General features: G+C 41.8%; 1 protein-coding gene across 5 annotated transcripts in view; it reads left to right on the top strand.

Annotated features, from left to right (window-relative positions):
• The window catches only part of DPP6 (dipeptidyl peptidase like 6), a 573,188-nt gene extending 555,998 nt beyond the window's left edge, over window positions 1-17,190 (top strand). For all 5 annotated transcript variants that reach the window (XM_033053988.2, XM_033053997.2, XM_033053970.2 and 2 more), the window contains exons 17-26: window positions 2,925-2,972; window positions 6,002-6,100; window positions 8,373-8,442; window positions 10,086-10,280; window positions 11,243-11,297; window positions 12,116-12,221; window positions 12,437-12,495; window positions 13,704-13,776; window positions 13,874-13,947; window positions 14,912-17,190. In XM_033053988.2, coding sequence (XP_032909879.1) covers window positions 2,925-2,972; window positions 6,002-6,100; window positions 8,373-8,442; window positions 10,086-10,280; window positions 11,243-11,297; window positions 12,116-12,221; window positions 12,437-12,495; window positions 13,704-13,776; window positions 13,874-13,947; window positions 14,912-15,058 — 926 coding nt within the window. In that variant the 3' untranslated portion in view covers window positions 15,059-17,190. The remainder of the gene's footprint in view (window positions 1-2,924; window positions 2,973-6,001; window positions 6,101-8,372; window positions 8,443-10,085; window positions 10,281-11,242; window positions 11,298-12,115; window positions 12,222-12,436; window positions 12,496-13,703; window positions 13,777-13,873; window positions 13,948-14,911) is intronic.
• Window positions 17,191-18,812: the final 1,622 nt, after the last annotated feature.

An 18,812-nucleotide genomic window follows, 5' to 3' on the forward strand; every position in this document is an offset into this window, starting at 1 on the left:
TTCAAAGACTTCTGATGTGTGTGCATTAAAAGACACAGTCTAGCATGTAACTGGGTTGTTTTACTTTAAAAACTGACATTGAAATAAGCAATTTATGTCATCCATAAAAAAGTGACTTTTTCTTCTTGATGACTTTCAGCCTACTCACAGGTTCTTTAACTGGAGCGTTATCATTGAGAACATTTAATATTAAGAGTAATCCTTCTCACAGAAATTATTCTACTCTGCAGTTTTCTGTCTTTACTATTTTCCTTGTTGTTAAAAAAAATAAAATTAGGCAAGTCAAAAATCTACTTTGTCAAGGATACTTATTAATTTTTAATTATTTTTTAAATTTCATATAACCTCACACTGAATATCTTTGCCTTAAAACATTGATTTGGGGATGACATGGTAGCAGTAGCAGTAGTTAGCAGTGAGAGACTAACACAATATATAATACATGTTACTTTCTAAATGACACACTAGAATTTCTCTTTATTTATTAGTTTCTCACAGCTTTTTCACTACCAATAAAAAAAATGAAAAATAAATTAGAAAATAAAAGGATTATATGCATTGTATTTCTCTCTTTATCCTTTTCTTTTTGTTGGCATTTTGATGTTAATTAAAAGACTATTCCAGCTCCAACTGAAGCCATTTGGGAGGATTCCTTTTATTTTCAGTGATGATTTTATCATGCCCATGTTTATTAGGATTGTTGCTTTTCCAGCAGTCTGGCTTCTGGGACTGCAGGAAAAAAAGCAGGGCAGATTTATAAATAAATATGGTCAGCATATCAATGTATATCAGTAGGAGAAAGGAAAATTCAGCTAAATCCTGGTGAATAAACCAGTTTTCCTTAGTGCATTATAATCCACCTTCCTGCATTTTAAAAATGGTGCTAACAAAAGGATTGGATTGTCAGGGGAGAAGATTCTCAATTACAAGGAAATAAAATCAGGCTGCCATATTAGTCAGCTTAATTATAAATGAAATCTTTTTCTACCTTTTCTCTGTGTAGCTGAGGTCTGGATCAAACACTCTTGACTGCCTGCAATGGGACATGGGTTCTTGGCAGCACAGGGGAAAACACTGACACAATTACAGCACCTTAAAGCTTTTCTTGCTCTCAAGAACTTATTTCATGTATCAAACCAGTTGAATGGCTCACAAGAACCTGCTTTTGTTGCCTTTGTGTGCACACTCCCAGTTACAGCATTTCAGGGGAATTTTCTCAGCCCTACCCAAATTGCCATTGCACAAGTGATGATCCCACGAGATTTGCTTGTAGGTTGAAGGGCTTAAGAAGGTAATTTAAAAGGGTTGAAATCTCAGTGAATGTCAGTCTCTTAAAGCTGGCTTACTTTTGAAGCTTTAAGAATGTTGGGTTTTTTGATGTTCAGTGTTCAGTTTTGGGTCCCTCACAAGAGGAAAGACACTGAGGTGCTGGAGCCTGTCCAGGGAAGGGGAATGGAGCTGGGGAGGGGTCTGGAGCACAAGTCCTGTGAGGAGCAGCTGGGGGAGCTGGGGATGTTTAGCCTGGAGAAGAAGAAACCCAGGGAGATGTTATCACTCTCTACAGCCTCCTGAAAGGAAGGTGCAGCCAGGTGGAGTTGATCCCTCCTCCCAAGGAATAAGTGATAGGACAAGAGGAAATGGCCTCAAGTTTCACCAGAGGAGGTTTAAATTGGACGTTAGGAAAAATTTCTTACCCAATAGGTTTCCCAAGCATTGGAACAGGCACCCGGGGAAGTGATGGAGCCACCACCTCTGGAGGTGTTTAAAAGACAAGGGAATGTGGCACAGGGACAGGTTTAGTGTGGGCTGTGCTGGGTTAATGGTTGGACTCAGTGATCTCAGAGGTGTTTTCCAGCCTGGGTGATTCCTTCCATCTCTGATTCTGGGATCTGCCCACGCTCATGGCTTGGGAGCCTCCTGGCCCTGCACCTGGGGTCTTTGCTGGGCACACAGATTCCCCCAGCTGCTCACACTTGCTGCTGTTGTGCCAGGTTATGGGGAAAGGGAAGGAAAGTAAGATATCCACTGCCTGTGAGGTGAATAATTCACCATTTCATCACTGCAGGGCTACTTCCACCTTCCTGAGCAATACTGTCAGGCTCAAGGAAAAATCTACAAGCAGGTATGGGCAGCATGTGAGTGGCTGTCCTGGCCAGCCCAGCTTGGCCCAGGGTCCTGTCTCCAAGAGCAGTCCCCAGATGACAACAGGGAGAAGGAAGCTGACAACCATAATATGAATCTCATGTTCCATCCCATATTTCCATCAGCCACCTGATGGCTTTCTGTAAAAGAAGATGAGCCCAGATCACTGTGCTAAGGACTAAAGCACCCTGCAGCATCCTGTGGTAAAAATTGTGGCATCCTGAATGCTGCAGCATCCTGTGGCACTGAATTGTGTGGTTCACTCATGTACACTGCATAGTAATGATAATCCTCTTTGTATAACACTGATTTCAATACCCAAATGTTGCATTTTAAGGCAGAATATGTGGCATTTTTTAGTGTGAGAGGCAAGCTGGTGTTTAATTCATTAAGAAAAAATAATCTACAAAACAGCAATATTTATCCATAGCATACAAAATGTAAATGCTTTGTGCTGTGATGTTTGGATGTCATTAGAATAATTTTAAAGGCAAGTGATTTAATTGTGTTTGTGCTAATTATAATGTTTACAAATTAGGGAAAGATGCAATTAGTGGTCTGTTGGGAAAGAGCTTTGAAACCTCACTTGTCTTTGAGTCTGCAGTACTGTCATTTAGTCATAAACTCTTTCTAACACCAGGGTGATTTGCTTTTTAGATTACTCTTGCATGAAAAGCGAGTCTCAAGAGCTTTCAGCTCCATGGAATGCAGAAGCAGGTTCACGTGTGTCTGTGTGTGCTTTGACAGAGATTTAACCAAGTTCTTTTCTTCTCCTTTTCCAGGTCCCCGTGTCCCGATGGTGACTGTTCACAACACCACGGACGCACAGAGTAAGGACGGGCTTGAGCTTTGCAACTCTTCAGAGGAAAGCAGCCAGGCAGGACAGTGAGATGTAGCTGCTCTTTGCTAATCCTGCACTCCTGGGGACCCCAGACTCTGCCCAAATGCAAGTTTGCTGCAAGGCAGAGGGGCTTGCAGAGCTGTTGTACTGCCACCACAACAGCTGCTGTTTGTGAAAACACACCGGCTGGGGCATGATGTTTGTTATCCTCTATCTCAAAAAATGCATCATTCCAATCTCTCTCCTTTCGTTCCACTGATTTTGCTTTGCGTCCCATATGTAAGAAAAAAAGATAACGAGATAAGAGAAATATAAGAAATATTTATCCTTATCTGTGGTTTTAATAAAATCACCCTGATGTGAATTATCAGAGATAAGGCTGAGGAGTGAGCCCCACAAGTGGTGCCTCTGCCTGGTTCCCTGATCTGTCCATGGAGATTGTAGCACTTATTGTTTGGTAAAAGCTTTGTCATGCTAATGATTTGCATCTGCATCAGTGCAAAGCTGGAATTATTCCAAAGCCAGGTTTCTTCCCTCAAAATATTTGGCTCTCTCTATAGCCATCAGCAGACTGGCACTGTAGAGTCCAAAAATCCATGGATTTTCTGGGGTTCCACTCTGGCAGAGTGGGCCACTGGGTCTCATGTGAAACCAAGATTTATCTGCTCCCATCATTTTGATGGGAAAATTTCATTTTAACAAAGAATTTAACCCAGCCTTAACTGCAGTCAGGGACTACAGGGACTGATGTGACTCAAGTACTAAGCAACACCTTCTTCTGTTTCTATTTGCTGTATACACAGTTAATACCAGTTTATCAAGTATCAGTTTTACTTATCTGGATTTGCAGCAACTCACTGCTCTTGTCTCAAAAAAAAAAAAAAAAAAAAAAGAAAATAAAAATAAAAAAAAAGATAGAGCAATCAAACCAAGAAACTTGGCATTCATGCTAAAGATTTACTGTGAAATGCTGACCTGCTTCATTTCCCTCTGGAGGTAGTGAGTGTCACAGGAAAGGCTCTTTGCACAAGGAAGTGTCAGGTCCTTGTTCCCAGCAGAGCCTGAGGCTGGCAGTGCCCTCCCCAGGGATAACTCCAGAGCAGCCCAGCTGATTTCAGCCAGGAGAGATCCTTCACCCTGACCTGCAGCTCCAAAGTCACTTTTTTTTCTCCCCCACTTTAAATAAAACACCTTAATTTTACTGGAGACATGGAGGTGTCTGCCTGGCTATACCAGTGCTCTCATGAGTGGTGTTGTACCCTCCTGAACAGCTTTATGAAATACTTCTAGGTGAATAAAAAAACAGAAACAGCAAATGAAGGGCTTTAAAAACTGAAACAAAACACACAGGACTAGTTTTACTTTGACAGATGCATATGGGTAACATCTATTGCACAGAGAACTCAATCTAGTCATGTGCAGAACACATCCTCTACTGAAATTCATGATCTTCTGCATACAATTAGCATTTTCCCCTGGTTCTTTTCTTTTTTCCCCCTCATTCTCTTGCTTTTGAATAATGGGCAGCTGACAGTTGCATGCTACTGAATTTACTTATTTAATATGAGCCCATTACTCTATAAAAGGGAGTTTGACTCTGTATTCTGCAATAATCTGATAATAGCGAGTTGCACTGAATATTAGAGAATGCTTACATTTAATTAAGCAATGACCATTTGTGCTCTACAGACTCAAGCTCCCTGTGGTCCTAAAGCGAAAAGGAAAGTCCTTTAGGAGATATGCCAATCTTTTTTATTTCCTTCACAGTCTTCCTGGCTTTCTGTGAATGCAATTATATGAACAAATAAAAAGGCTTGACTAAATTCCCCTACGTGGCAAGCCCCTTTCTGCTGATAAAGCTACTTGTGTGTGCCATAATTAAATGAGAATCTTAATATTTAACTAAACGTAATAGGCTGTTGCTTTGCCACTTTTGTGGGGGTTGTGGCTTTGATAAAGAGCCAGGCTTTGCAGCAGGGTGAATAGTCACTGAATCAATAACTACTGCTGAAAGAAATACATTAACTGGGAGGGCAAGTTTTTGTCTGCCTGCCCAGCAGGGATGGGCAGTGAGAGCAGGATAATCAGGTACCAGAGGGGTTACACATCTATTTATCAGTGTGCCTGGAAAGGGAAGTTAGAGTCAGTGACAAACACAATGTGCTGTGAAATCTCACACCCTCCTTGGGTTCACATGGCAGAGAAAGTGCCCTGGATCCCCCTGGTTCACATCTAGACTGATGCCAGGGGAATGAGCACTGCTGCAGACCAGGATTCACTAACCCCAGCCCTTGAATTCCCCCCCATGGGGCTCAGGATCTTTTCCCACCGTGTCAGACACTCAACCCAAAGTGTCTCCTGAAGAGGGGCCCTTTCCCTACCAGCTGGGAAGGACTGATTCTTTCTGGTGCTGGAGGTGGCTTCTAGAAGAGCCTCAGCAGGTAGAGCACATGGCCAGCATAGGGAATAAAGTTAAATCCCAGCAAGGAGAAGAATCCTCTATTTCTGACCCAGGCAGTCCTTGGGTAAGACACACAAGCAAAATGAAAATTTTTGAAGCACTCCAAAAGTCAAGACTGCTCTAAAACCTGACACTGCAGGTTTGATGAGCTTTGTCCACTCTCCTCTCCCCATGGCTTTCCTTCCCATGGATTCTGTCTTGCACAGCAGCACAACCTTGGCTGAAGCCCTCCATAGTTTCCTCCCCTTCTTATTTATGATCTGTGACTTGGACACAGACTTGAGGACTCTTCATGTGAGATCTCTCTTTGCATGGTGGGTGGATGTCTGACCCATGGTAGTGTCCCAACACAGCAGGTCCCCCTCCCTGCTCCTGCAAATCACTGAATGTCACTGATTTCAGGAGTATGGCTTTTTGCCTATGCAGAACTTGGAAGATTTAACTGAATTAGACATCTGTTTGTAAGGAAACTTGTTTTATATATGTCAACGTGACCATAAAAAGCATTTTCACAAACTGTGTCAAAAGTTTTTGTGATCTTGTCCTTCTTCTTTCAGAAATTTTTGAGCTGGAGGTAAATGAAAATGTGCAGCTGGCTGTAAATGACAGGCAAATGCCTAAGGTAGAATACATGGAAATCAAGATAGATGATTACAGTAAGTAGCACCTTTCTTCTCACTTATTTTTCTCTCTTTCACTGCTATAGCTGTGAAATGATAGAGCCATCCTGGGTAGACTGGCAGGAGGAAAAATTACTTTGAATCTCAATAAACTCACACAGTTTACAAAGCACTCTCCTGGAATGTGCTACACGAGGAGGTTATTACAGAGGCAGAATTTGATGAGAATTCAGCTCAAGAAAAGCAAAATGATAGGGTAGGAGATTTTTTTCCTCTTAAAACTTTCTTTGTGAAGAAAAAGCCACTCTAGGAAATGACATGGTAGGGCGCCCCATTGTTGGATGCATTTGCCCTGGGTGTGTGTGTGTCATTTGAAATGGGTTTGGAGTGGGATAATGTGTGTTCTTGCTGCTTGCAACTGTGGCTCAGTGCCCAATCTGAGCTGCAGTGAATGAAGATGGCTCTCTCATGACTGCCCATTGCAGTCACTCAAGATTCTTCAAAAATGCCATATGATTTGGGGGGGTTTAAAAAACAGAAAAAGCTTTATGAGAAAAGACAAAGGAGATTCCACCTGGAGCAAAGAAAGCAGACTCTTGGAGCAGTCTGCACCTGGAGCTGGTGTGTTATTTCTATCATTTGTATAATCATTCATACATATATATATGAGAGAGAGAGACGAGAAAAGAGAGAGAGAAAAGCCTGGTGGTAAACAGCCAAAATGTAATCCTGTCTCTGTAGCTGTACCTGAAACAACCTAAAAAACATCTCTGGCTGTAAGCAGATACCTTCCCCATATGTGGGGAAAATCCACCTACTCAGAGAGGCACAAAGGCTCCCCAAAATCCCAGCCTGCATGTGTGGTGGCAGCTCTAGAAAAAAGCCCCAAAGACTGTGGGTTCAACGTGTGGCCCATAATGTTTCCCATGGCAGGAAGGAGGGAATTTCTCAGGCCACAGGCAGTGAAGTGAAAGCAGAGAGCTGTGCTGGGGCCAGGTTACTGATTTCAGCCATTCCCATGTGTTATAAAATGTGAAGCAAAGGCTGAGAGATGGTTGCCATTTGAAAAGAATAACAATGGCCCTAAAATGTTCTGTTTGCCACATGGGCATAAGGAACATAAACCAGTGCATAAAATAACAGGAACAGACGGGCACTTCCAGCTTTTATGGACAGGAAAGGATGGGTAAAGAGCCCATATTTCCCTCCATGAGCCAGCTCATGTGAGACTGGCAGTTTATTAGGGATAACTCAGCTTGATACTAAATTTTTTAAATGCAGGCTTCATTGCAATTCTGCTTATTTAACCAAAAATATACTTGTGTGTGGTAAATGCAAACTGGCCACAGCCACGTGGCCATTCTGCTGTGCCATGCCTGTGTTTCCAAAGCTTTTTAGCCTTAGGAACACTGCACATAGCACTTAGTAATATTTAAAGTCAAGCAATGGCCTTTTTGGCTGTCCCTGGGCCATTGATCCAATTTGCAGCTATTAGCATTCAGATGGAATAACTAATTAGGCAGAGTGTCAGGGAACGATTGCAAAGCAAACCACTTAAACCGAGCTGCTAATCTGTGTATTAATCTACTGAAAATGCTCCTAATACCGATTTAATTGCTGGGCCTTTGCTAATCTAGATTGTAGTTAGCATTTCAAAAATGAACGTGCTGTCGTTGATGCAGAGAGTGTTTGTATGGAGGCAGTTTGGATACTGATACCAAGCCACAGAAATGACATTCAGTTAAAAGGAGTTTTGGTGATTTCACATTGGTTCTGTACCACTACAACAACTTGGGCTTTGCCTCCTGTTTACAACAAAATTTAACCATTTGGAAATTAGGATTAAAATACTTGTTTCTCCCTTGTCTTCACATCATTACAGCAAAATAATTCTACTTCTCTCCCCCAGCCACCATACTTAATTGGGTTTTAAATTACCATTTTCATTGCCAATTTTCCTCCTTTCTCTGCTGCCCTGAAATATTGATTTCTCTCTACGTCACTCATCTAGCTGCCAAAAAAGGAAAATTATTGCTATTGACAGATGTTAATTGAATGCTGTAAAAGTGATGCATGACTGAGCAGCTCTCACTGTAGTCCCCATTTACATTTCTTGTCACCTCAGCTATCACAATATGGGCCTTTTCTTTGGCAACATCTGTGTTTTTAGGTGATGTTTGCCACAGCCTCTGAAGAAAAGCCATTTTGCTCCTACTCATCTGTGGCCAAAACACCAGAAAAATCTATGGGACTCATGTCAGCATTCCCACATTGAAGATATGTTGTTATTTGTTCTTTTTTTGCTTAGGATTGCCAATGCAGATCTTAAAGCCAGCGACCTTTGCGGACACTGCACACTACCCCCTGCTTTTGGTTGTGTAAGTTCTTGCTTGTCCTTTTTTTCTGTTCACATTATCAGGGCAGCTTGGAAACCTTGGCCATGGTCAGGAACTTTTAAGATATGTTTTATATAAGGAATTCCAGAGTCCAGCACGTTGGTCCCTGCCCTGTCTCGCTTCACAGCTGGGAGAGGCCAGATGTGCATCCCTTCTTTCCCATGTTTGAGCCAGGGTTTTCAGCTCCCAGGAGGGCACCCTGTTCAAATCCTGCAGAGTAAATTGTGGATTTTGTGAGGGTGTCTCATGTACACTTCAATCATTTGTGGGGCAGAAACGGGAGGAGGAGGAATACAAGAAGTATGTTGACTTTCTGTCCCAGTGCTTAGGGCACCCACTTTGTGATTAACAGGTAATTTAAGAGTGGAATTCAGTCAGCCTTACTAGAGCATAAATTTTAGGTGCCCTTATGCAGAAATCATTCCCTTGTAAGTGCTGGTGTTTGCTGAAGTGGCAGTAAAGACAGAGCTGGAAACCTTTGAATATCTCCACAAAGTAAACATTTCTATTAGATGGGTAGGTTTTTCTCCTGGCGGGCAGAACAGATGGGTATTTCTTTATGCAACATTTAGTAATCACAATACACATTACTGAGGGGTTTTTTTTGGCAATTTGGAAGGAAACTGCAGGAGGGAATTCGCTGACCTTGGATGAACCCATTTGGCCCTGGCTGCATCCCAGTGCATCCATTGCTGCCTGCCAGGGAATGCCCCATGAGAGAAAAGCCTCCTGCAGCAGGGATGAATGCTGGTGAATGCCTGTGCCACCCTGCACAGCTCTCCGTGAGGGGCAAAGCCACTGCAGGGAGCTGTCATTGCATCACAGAATTACTGTGGAGAAAATGTGCTTCATTATCCCAGTGCTCGAGGAAGATTGGTTCTCATCACTTGATTAGGCTGCCTCTGGAGCTGGGTGGGCTGGGGTCTCTCTTGGATAAATGCAAATGACTGGAGCCACATGTGCATTGAAGTCCTGCAGTGAAGTGCCTGGTGTCTCTGAAAATCCCAAAAATTACAAAAAAAGTAGATAAAAATTTCAGTGGCTCTACAGTAATCCAGCCCTAAATTATTGCTTAAAGTTATCATCATAATGCCTTGTTTCTTCTGAGCTCCGTGGCTGGAGTCTGTATTTCTCAAAACAGTTTCCTCTGTACAGGATCAAACCCTAAGCAGAAGGGTGAATATAGAATATAGTAATATATATAAAGCAAGATGAGGGTTTTAGGGTGGTGATTTCCTTCTTTTTCATCTTCTTCCTCATGGGTCTAGGTGGTATTCTGTAACTGGATAAAAAATCCCACATCGCAGGCCACAGATGGTTGTTTATTGGGTTAAAAGTAAAAATAATTTAGGTGTCATTTCTTAATTGGACAGTTTATCCTTATTGGACAGAGAGAGAGATAAGAGCCATTTTTTAGCTTGTGAGCTTGAAGTGCTGTAGAATTCACTGTAACAGAGATAAGAATTAATAAAATCTGAGCCCGAACAAGAAATACCATCTCGCACGTTCAATCCCGACCCTGGCACAGAGAAGATAAAAGGTGATACCCATCCCACAGCAATGCCCCAGCCCTGGGGAGGGTGTTTGGTGCCATTGTCCATCCTTGATGTCCGTTTCTGTCGCAGGGATGGGACTCCTGGCAGCCAGATCGTGACGGAGAGGTTCGAGGTGACGTGGGAGAGCGTCATGGTCAGCTCGCACAACGCCATCGTGCTCAAGTTCGACGGCCGCGGCAGCGGCTTCCAGGGAGCCAAGCTGCTGCACGAGGTCAAGAGGAGGCTGGGCCTCTTGGAGGAGAAGGATCAGCTGGAAGCTGTCCGGTGAGTGGCACTGTCATTGAAGGAATTAATTCATTGAGATAATTAACCTCATTAGTGCCGGTTGCTGTGATGGTGGGTAGGAGGAGCAAGGAGATGGGAGCAATGGAGCTGCACGATTGGAGCTGTGTGTGAGAGGGAGCTCATGTCAGCCAGAGCAGAGGGAGGAAAACAAGCCTTAAACAGAGCTAAATTAGAGCACACTTATCTGTATCACATGCTCAAAGCCTATTTATTTTTAGCTCTGTACAGTCATACTGCTACAAACAAGCAAGCTTGAATATCTGTTCCTACATTAATCTTTTGCTTGCCTGGTTGTTGGGAAAAAAATCCATCTTTAAATCCTTAAACTTTTTAAACAGAATAACCAGGGCAAAACCCTAAATGTCAAGTCCCGTCATATTGTTAGATTTATTCTGCACATAATCACGTTAAAACCACTATCAGAGTATTGCAATAGCTGTGCAATAGCTTGTTATGGCTTGCAGAGGTAGTGCAGGTTATTTGTTGCCATTGCTTGGTCAAATCCAACACATGAGTTTGCAAGATTAAATCAGACAGACCTGGGTGAAAGCAGCTTGGACCGGTGTGATTTAGATTGTCTGCATCAAGGGGAAAGGGCTCTAAACTGAAAAAGGGCAGGTTTAGATTGGATATTGGGAAGAAATTCTTAACTGTGAAGGTGTGAGAACTGGAACAGATTGCCCAGAGGAGCTGTGGCTGCCCCATCCCTGGCAGTGTCCAAGGCCAGGTGGGATGGGGCTTGGAGCAACCTGGGATAGTGGAAGTGTCCCTGCCCATGGCAGAGAGGTTAGAAGTGGATGATCTTTAAGGTCCCTTTCAGCTCAAACCATTCTGTGATTTTTTTGGGTCCAGTTTAATTTAAAGCTGATGAAAATCACACTGGTTTTGCTATTGAAGGGAAATATATTTTTAACCCATGCTTTTCCTCTCTCATGTTCTAGGACAATGCTGCAGGAGCATTTCATTGATAAAACAAGAGTTGGTGTGTTTGGGAAGGTAATGTTTTGCCATTGCTCCTCTATGCTGTCCCAGCTGGCTGATATGGATAAACAGCTGTGCTAAATCCTGATTTATTGACTATGTCAGTGATTACTTCTTTATTATTATTTATTTTGGGGATAGACTGCACCTTGCTCAGTGATGTTAAAGGTGTAAGCTTTCATTTCACCAATGTATTCATCAATGACTTTTTAAAAATTAACTTCCAAGTGCAAAAAGTGACTGTTGCTCAGAAAACGTCATCAGACAGTTCATTATTTTCTCCCATTGCAAACTTCCATTTCATTTTCACCTTCTCTCCTAAAGCCTGAGGGAACATGGGTACATCTAACTCACGTGTACAACAACCCTGTGGGTTTCTGAGCCTGATTTGCCATGTGTACCTGGCTGGGAAACAGCCACTGTAAAGTACACACAGTTTGAGATGAGAGTAGAAATTGTTTGCTGTGGGAGACAAAGGCTTGGAGTGGGTGTGAAGAGATCTGCACGTACAGCAGCATCTCTGCAGGGAATTGTTAACAGGCTGGCAGCAGACACTGCAGAAACTCTGATGCTCATTTTAAGTAGAGAAAGTCTGGGGTAAATATTTTGGAGAGGTAACATATCTGGTTAGGGCTATAGCTATAAAGGGAGATTAAAAAGGCCAGCACAACCATGTGGCAGCCATGTGGAGACATCCCTTGTTTTTGTGTTTTTCCAGGGCAAGGTGTTCAAGGCTCTGTAATTGCCAAGCGTTTGCTGCAAGGTCTCAGCTGCCCTGTTTCTGTACCCAAAAGCAGCAGGAGTACTGACACCCTGTTCCCTTTCTGTTCCAGGATTATGGTGGTTACCTGAGCACTTACATGCTTCCAGCTGGTGAAGACAACCAGGTGTTCACCTGTGGAGCTGCTCTTTCCCCAGTGACAGACTTCAGACTATATGGTAAATCCCATTCCTCAGCCCACAGACCCTCCTGCTGAACACAAATTATGTTTCTTCCCTATCCTTTCCCACTTACCATCTTTCTTTCCCAAGATCCTGTTTGGTTTATATTCTGTGTGTTTTTAGGAGTGACCATAAACCCTTTTTTCTCTTTTGACTCTGAAGCACTGGTGTATTCATGACTGAAAGTGATATTTTCATTTTTTCTCTTCAAGCTTCAGCCTTTTCTGAACGATACTTGGGCTTGCTCGGGGTTGATAACAGAGCATACGAGGTAACTGCATGGACACTGCATTTCCCTGATCAAATGTGAGCTGAACTCTCCCTCCATGGGCTCTGCTTTGGAAGCAAGGTTATGCAAGAGGGACTCACTAGTGAAGGTGTCCTTCAGCCTGCTTACTGCTTTTCTTGTCTTAATAGTAATCATGGATAAAGTTTTTATTGATTGGCCCTCGTGTCTGCCTCTCTAAATTGGGTAAATACAGTTTTGGAGATTGGAAGAGCTGAGTGACTCAGATGTGCCCAAGAGGACACGGTGTCATGACCTCCTGGAAAGTTCTTGCCAATGATCTTGCCACTTTGATTCTCTCTGAGATAAACAAATTCAAGAGAAACTCAGATTGACTTTCTCAAACTTTGTGATATTCAGATAGGCAGAACTCTGTGCCAGAGCATGGAAAAGGAGACGCAGCACCAGTTAATAAAGACATTGTTTAATACACGTGATGGGATCAGTTGGGTCCTGTGCTGAAATTGCTTGGAGGCAGAACCTGATCATAAGGAATAGTCACATAAACAAAATCTTTTATAAAGAAAATTTAAGTCAGCTTCTAAGCCTTGTCTCCAGCCAGAAGACCTGAAGGCAGCAAAGTTCTCATGGAGAAAGCAGATGTGCCCTCAGAAGGGAAGTTCATCCTGCTGACCTAAACTCTGAGTTCATTGTCTCAAATTTTGCACTCATAAGCTCAACATTAATGTAAAAGCTTTTTGTTCTTTTAGTAATTGTATTTGTATTGTGCATCTGAAGGACAGATGAGGGCAAAGGTGTTCTCAGCAGTGGACACTTGAATTTTGTATCAGAGCTGTCAAAACTCATTGAGGTTTGACTTTCAAACCACACCAAAGTCCCTCCAGATCCGTGAAGTGTTCTCAGGCATAGACACCTGGGCACTCTTTTCATTGGTGTTTTTATTCACTTTGATATTTCCCATGTATTCTACAGTTCAGGCTTTTATTGAACATTATCAGAACAGAGGAGGGTCTCTAACATGTTCCTGCTGCTGACACTGCCCTGCCAGCACAGGATGGGGGTCTGTTTTACCTCTAGATTTATAGAAGCAGCCAGGAGAATATGCTGTGCTGGTGTCTGCTTGTTATCCAGGTGATAAAGTATTAAATGGAAATAAGCAGCTCTATTCCCTCCATATAAATTGCTAATTTCTAGCAAGTTTTTTAATCTTATTGCAACCTTTACCTTCACAGATCAGCAGATTATCACACAGAGTCTCATTACTAAAGGAACAGACATTTTTGATCATTCATGCTACTGCTGATGGTAAGTTAGCCCATCATCTGAGCTCATTATGTTTGTGATAGCTTCGATTTTTGTTAATTAAATTTGTCTTTTTAATGATTGCAATCTGTTTTTACAGAAAAAATCCATTTTCAGCATACTACGGACCTTATCACACACCTAATTAGAGCAAAGGCTAATTACAGCTTGCAGGTACAGTATATTTTTTTTCCTGTTTGAACAGTTATTTCCCTATTTGAACTCAAACTGCTGTTATTAAGCAAGGTTTGAAAAACCACTTTCAAACTCAGCCTGGCAGTAGAAATAGCACCAGCAGATAACATGTTTCTGTTATATGTGACATCAGTGTTTTGGTCTGGACATTTGTAGAACAATCATTGAATTACAGTAAATTAGGTTGTGAGAGATATCTCTAAGGAATTTATGCCTGTTGGCTTTCTTTAGGAACAACAGAAGAAATTCAGGATGGATTTTTGGGAAGCAGGGTTCTAAATTAAATCAACCAGAAAAGTTACGAAGATATGTGTCACTTAAATCTGACATCCCACTGAGAATGGCACAGCACTTTCCACCAAATTATATCTCTGTTTTTCATGGTCCATGTCCAAGCTATTAAATCTTTCAAAATGACCCCACCCTAGCATCCCTGCCCAGACAACCCATTATGATCCTCCCACATTTCTTCAAGTTACCTGCTCCATTTAAATGAAAAGTTGGGTTTGAGCTATTTCATTTCTGGATTCATAATTTGGTTTTTTCAATGTAACTACTTCTCCAGCAATATTTATTAATTTTTTAACCTAATGACATTTTTCCTTTAAAGCCCTCATTTTAGTCAATTTAACCTGATGCCATTTCTTTCCAAAACTGCACTTTTTTTGGTTTTCACAAGGAAATTGTGGGCTGGCTCTTCTTAGGCTGAACCTGTTCAGAATGGAATTAATTGGAAAATCCTCTGCCCCAAGAAATAACTTGTGAAGGAAGTGCAAATCTGCACTCAGAGCCCTGTGGTGCCCAAATTCCCCTGGAACTCATCCATGGGAAGCCCTGTGATGCTGAGCAGATGCAGTGGGTTCGCAGCTCAAGCTGCAGGTGTGGGTGCTCAGTCCTGAGATTTCAAGCTCTAAAAGCTGTGTATTTACCTCGTTTTTTTCAGATTTACCCTGATCAAAGCCATTACTTCAGCAATGCAGCATCTGAGCAGCACTTGTACCAGTCCATTGTCAACTTCTTTGTGGAGTGTTTCCAGGTTCCAGACAAACTGCCACTCGCCCCACTGAAAGAGGAGGAGGAGGATGATTAACACTACTTGTCCGTGCTAAGCACAAGGCAGATCTCTCTGACAATATGCAACTGGATCGTTTTCCTGAAGAAAGAGATGTTGTTAGCATGTATTTAAAAAAAAAAGAAAAAAACAAAACAAAAAAACCAACAAAAACTGAAAGCAGCTCCTCTGCTTTACTTGACAGCAACTCCTTCCTAAATGGAAGAACATTAAGCATGGTGAACTCAGCAGAAACTGCTGTCTGAAGTAAATCCATCACAACCAACATCTTATTTTTCTTTGGGATTTTTTCTTTTTTTTTCCTTTTTTTTTCTTTTTTATTTTTGTGTGTTTTTTGTTTGCCACAAAATGACTTCTAGAGCGAAAATGACGAGATGTTGAACTTGAAGGAGCACCCCAAGAAACCACTTTGAGGACTGGAAGATTTAATGTCTCTTTGCAGTCAAGCAGTCAAGCAGTAGCAGTGAAATCCATCATCCACATTAAGGTTACTATAGTTAGCATCACACGGTGTCAGAAAAAAAAAATCTAATCTAATACATGGAGAAGATTATAGCACAATTATTTTAAAGGATACAGATTCATACACTTGCCTGCTCTTTCCCATCTTCAGGAGGTTTGTCATTGCTGAAGGATACACAAATCCAATTGTGTGAAATATTGCTATAGTTACACTGATCTTTACCTTCCTGTAATTGTTTTGTTCGTTCTGTATGGCTTTTACTTCTGTTGTTCATTGGGTCTCATGCTTACCTTATTAGCTTCTCAGCTTGTTCTGGATGGGGAAAAAACATAAAACAGATTAACCAACTCACTTTAGACTTCAGGGGTCTAATGAGGCAATGGGACTTGAGCTACCCAGACATTAAAATTGAAATAAAGCAAAGCAAAACTCACTCTTGAGTTCCCAAAATATCTCTTGCCAGCAAGATTGAGTATTTTCTTTGGCAGCCTTGAAAAATATGCACATAAATAAGCTCAATCAGCTTACATTGAAGTATTTTTTATTGAGATGTAGAAAAATATGCGACAGTCATGATTATTCTTCCTCTTTCTTTAGTGTTGGAACAAATGGTTGGTAACCTGCTAGGGAACAGCTAGGTGAGGCTGTGGTACAGGAATTTGTGCCACAGACCTCATAGATCATCTTATAAAGCCATTTAAACAGAGACAATGTGCAGAGATTCATTGCACATGCTGTCAGTGACTTAGTTTTATTCCAGGTCAATGATTAGCATATTCCAAACACATTTAATTATCTCTTCTGTTTGCACTAGATTTGACAACCATAAAAGAAAAGAAAAAAGAAGAAAATAGGATTTTTTTTGCTTATAAGGTATAACTGTTCATTTTAGCAGTGGAAAGCAACTTTTAAAACTTCTGAAAACATTCAGCTGTCAGAAAGGAATCCAACGTCCATCCACTTCCACGTTCTGCGTCATCACAATTTTGACAGTGTCGCTCCTTGTAAAATATTCTGACCAAATGTACAGCCAGTATTAATACTGTATATTTCATTTTGTTGTATATAAAGGAATGTAAGTCAGCTCTTTGTCAGATCCCCAATCCAATATTAGTCTTGTGTTCGACATGCATGCGGTAACACTTCTTTGCTGATCAGGACTCCTTAGAAGCACTAGCTTGGAAATATAACAATTATTGTAATTTCTTTTCTTGTTTTAACAGCTTGAATGTCAATGCCAGTTCCTACTTTTTACATAGTACTGTGGGTAAACTCACACCCTGACAGCAATGATGATGTTTCCATTGTGTTCTTTAGTGTGTCTTTTTTCTTACCTTTATTTTAAGCTTTGAATGTTGGTTGTACTTTGACCATCATGAAAAAAAATATATTGATAAACCACAGAAATTACCTAGTTTGGTTGGGATTATCTCCTTTAATTTACAGTGCATCGACATTGTGTGAACAAGAACTACAGTGTAAATCTGCTTTATCTGGCAAAATGCCAAATAGACCATGAGAATGCTGCGTGCCCAGATTTTGCTACGCTGAACAGGCTTGAGAGCCTGAAATGAACTTGAACTGAGAAATGTAAAAATCTGCTCTGTCCACAATCTTTTGTAGAAAGAACTTTAGGATGTGGCATGGTAGTGTTTGTTCATTCATGGAATAAAACATTATTTTACCACCCTGGTTGCTACTGCTGTTATTTTGTGTTATTAAATAAGCATCAAGTTGCTGGAAGTGCTGTTTCTGGTTGAACTGAGCCCAAACTGGCATGTGCTGACTTGCTGCACATCATCACTGCCAGGGTGTTGTCCCATCAGCTGACACCCACTAGACCAAACCAGATTCAGTGGAAGAGAAATTTAATATTTCAAAGCAAAACCAAGAAATTATTGAGGACACTTACTCCAATCTTTGTTTCCAGCAAATCAGGAAACAAGAAAATGGAGCACTGGGACAAGGAAGGGCAGATTGCAACAGTCCAAAATAGGTTTGCTGTTATTTTGTTTAATTATCTAAATGCAACTAGCACTTTGTTATTGTCCAAACAAATCAAACTTATGCTCTCAGCTCACTGGCATGTCTGGATGCCATAATGTTCAACTGTGGCATCCCAAAGAGGAAGAGAACTAATGAGCAGTGCCCTACTAATTCACAAGGAAACCGCAGAGGGGAAAATGAAGCATTGCTGGTGGCTAATTAACAAAGCCAGGCAGCCAGCCACGTTTGTAATTGTCTGTGGGTTCAGGCATAGAGCTCATAAACCCATCCAAGCTCTGCTTAGGGGCTCAAGCCAAATAAACACTGCTTCTTTGAAGGGTGGGAAGGAAAAAACGGAGTGAAGGAGAAAGGGTGTGTGGGATGTTCCCATGGGAAGACCAGTGGAGTTTGCAATGGGGAAAATGACATTTAGTGGGGATGGCTGAAGGCACAAGGCCAGTGCTGGTACCTGGGACGTGCTCCTGCATTTGCTGTCATGCCCCTGCTGTCCCAAACCTCACTCTGGCTCTGGATGTTGAACTGTGTGTGTTGGGTCTCAGGCACCTCTGCCCTGCAGTCCTTGCTGGGGCTGGCACAGAGCTCCAGACCTGCCTGGCTGAGGGCTGGACTGAGGATAACTTTCTTCCTTGACCTGAGTAAATGCTGGCTCCTGTGCTGCTCTTCCCTCTCTGGACTTCTTACCTGCTTTCCGCTGGCAAATGAAGAGTAAACAGCAGAAATGGGAAAAATAACAGAAAAAGCTCAAGATCTCAGTTGCCAATTCCTTGATCACGTTGTCTTACTGAGCCCAATGTTTGGTTATTTTTATTCTGCTCTCTAAAGTAAAGCTCCCAGCTGGAGGCTCAGAGTGGAGCTTAGGGCACTTGCTGAGATTTTCCTCCTCTGCATCTTTCCATCCTCTCCCCATTCAACATGGTTACAGTTTGAAAGCAAACCCAGCACCCCTTTGGAAACTAGGAAGAGGCAAATATAAAACCAGCAATGGTGAGCCCCCTCAATAAGCCATAACCCAAATAAATTCTTTATTCTAATAGCTAACCCATGATGAATTTATTTTTTTCTTTTTGCTTTGAGACATTCATGGAAAATCTCAGATTAAATGATGCTACATTCTGCCTCCTCACTGGAAGAACAGCTTTAATCAAGATGTCCATTTCCATGACTGAAAGCAAAGAAGAATAAAAAGCAAATACAGATGGAGCAAGGCCTCAGCAAAACACAAAAGTAAACTGTGCTCCAGAATTCCTGTGGAATAGCAAGATTCCCTCCAGGCTGTTGTTTGGATTTTTTTTCCTTCTTTCA

This window comes from Catharus ustulatus, chromosome 1, assembly GCF_009819885.2.
Source record: "Catharus ustulatus isolate bCatUst1 chromosome 1, bCatUst1.pri.v2, whole genome shotgun sequence".
NCBI classification, from domain to species: Eukaryota; Metazoa; Chordata; class Aves; order Passeriformes; family Turdidae; genus Catharus; species Catharus ustulatus.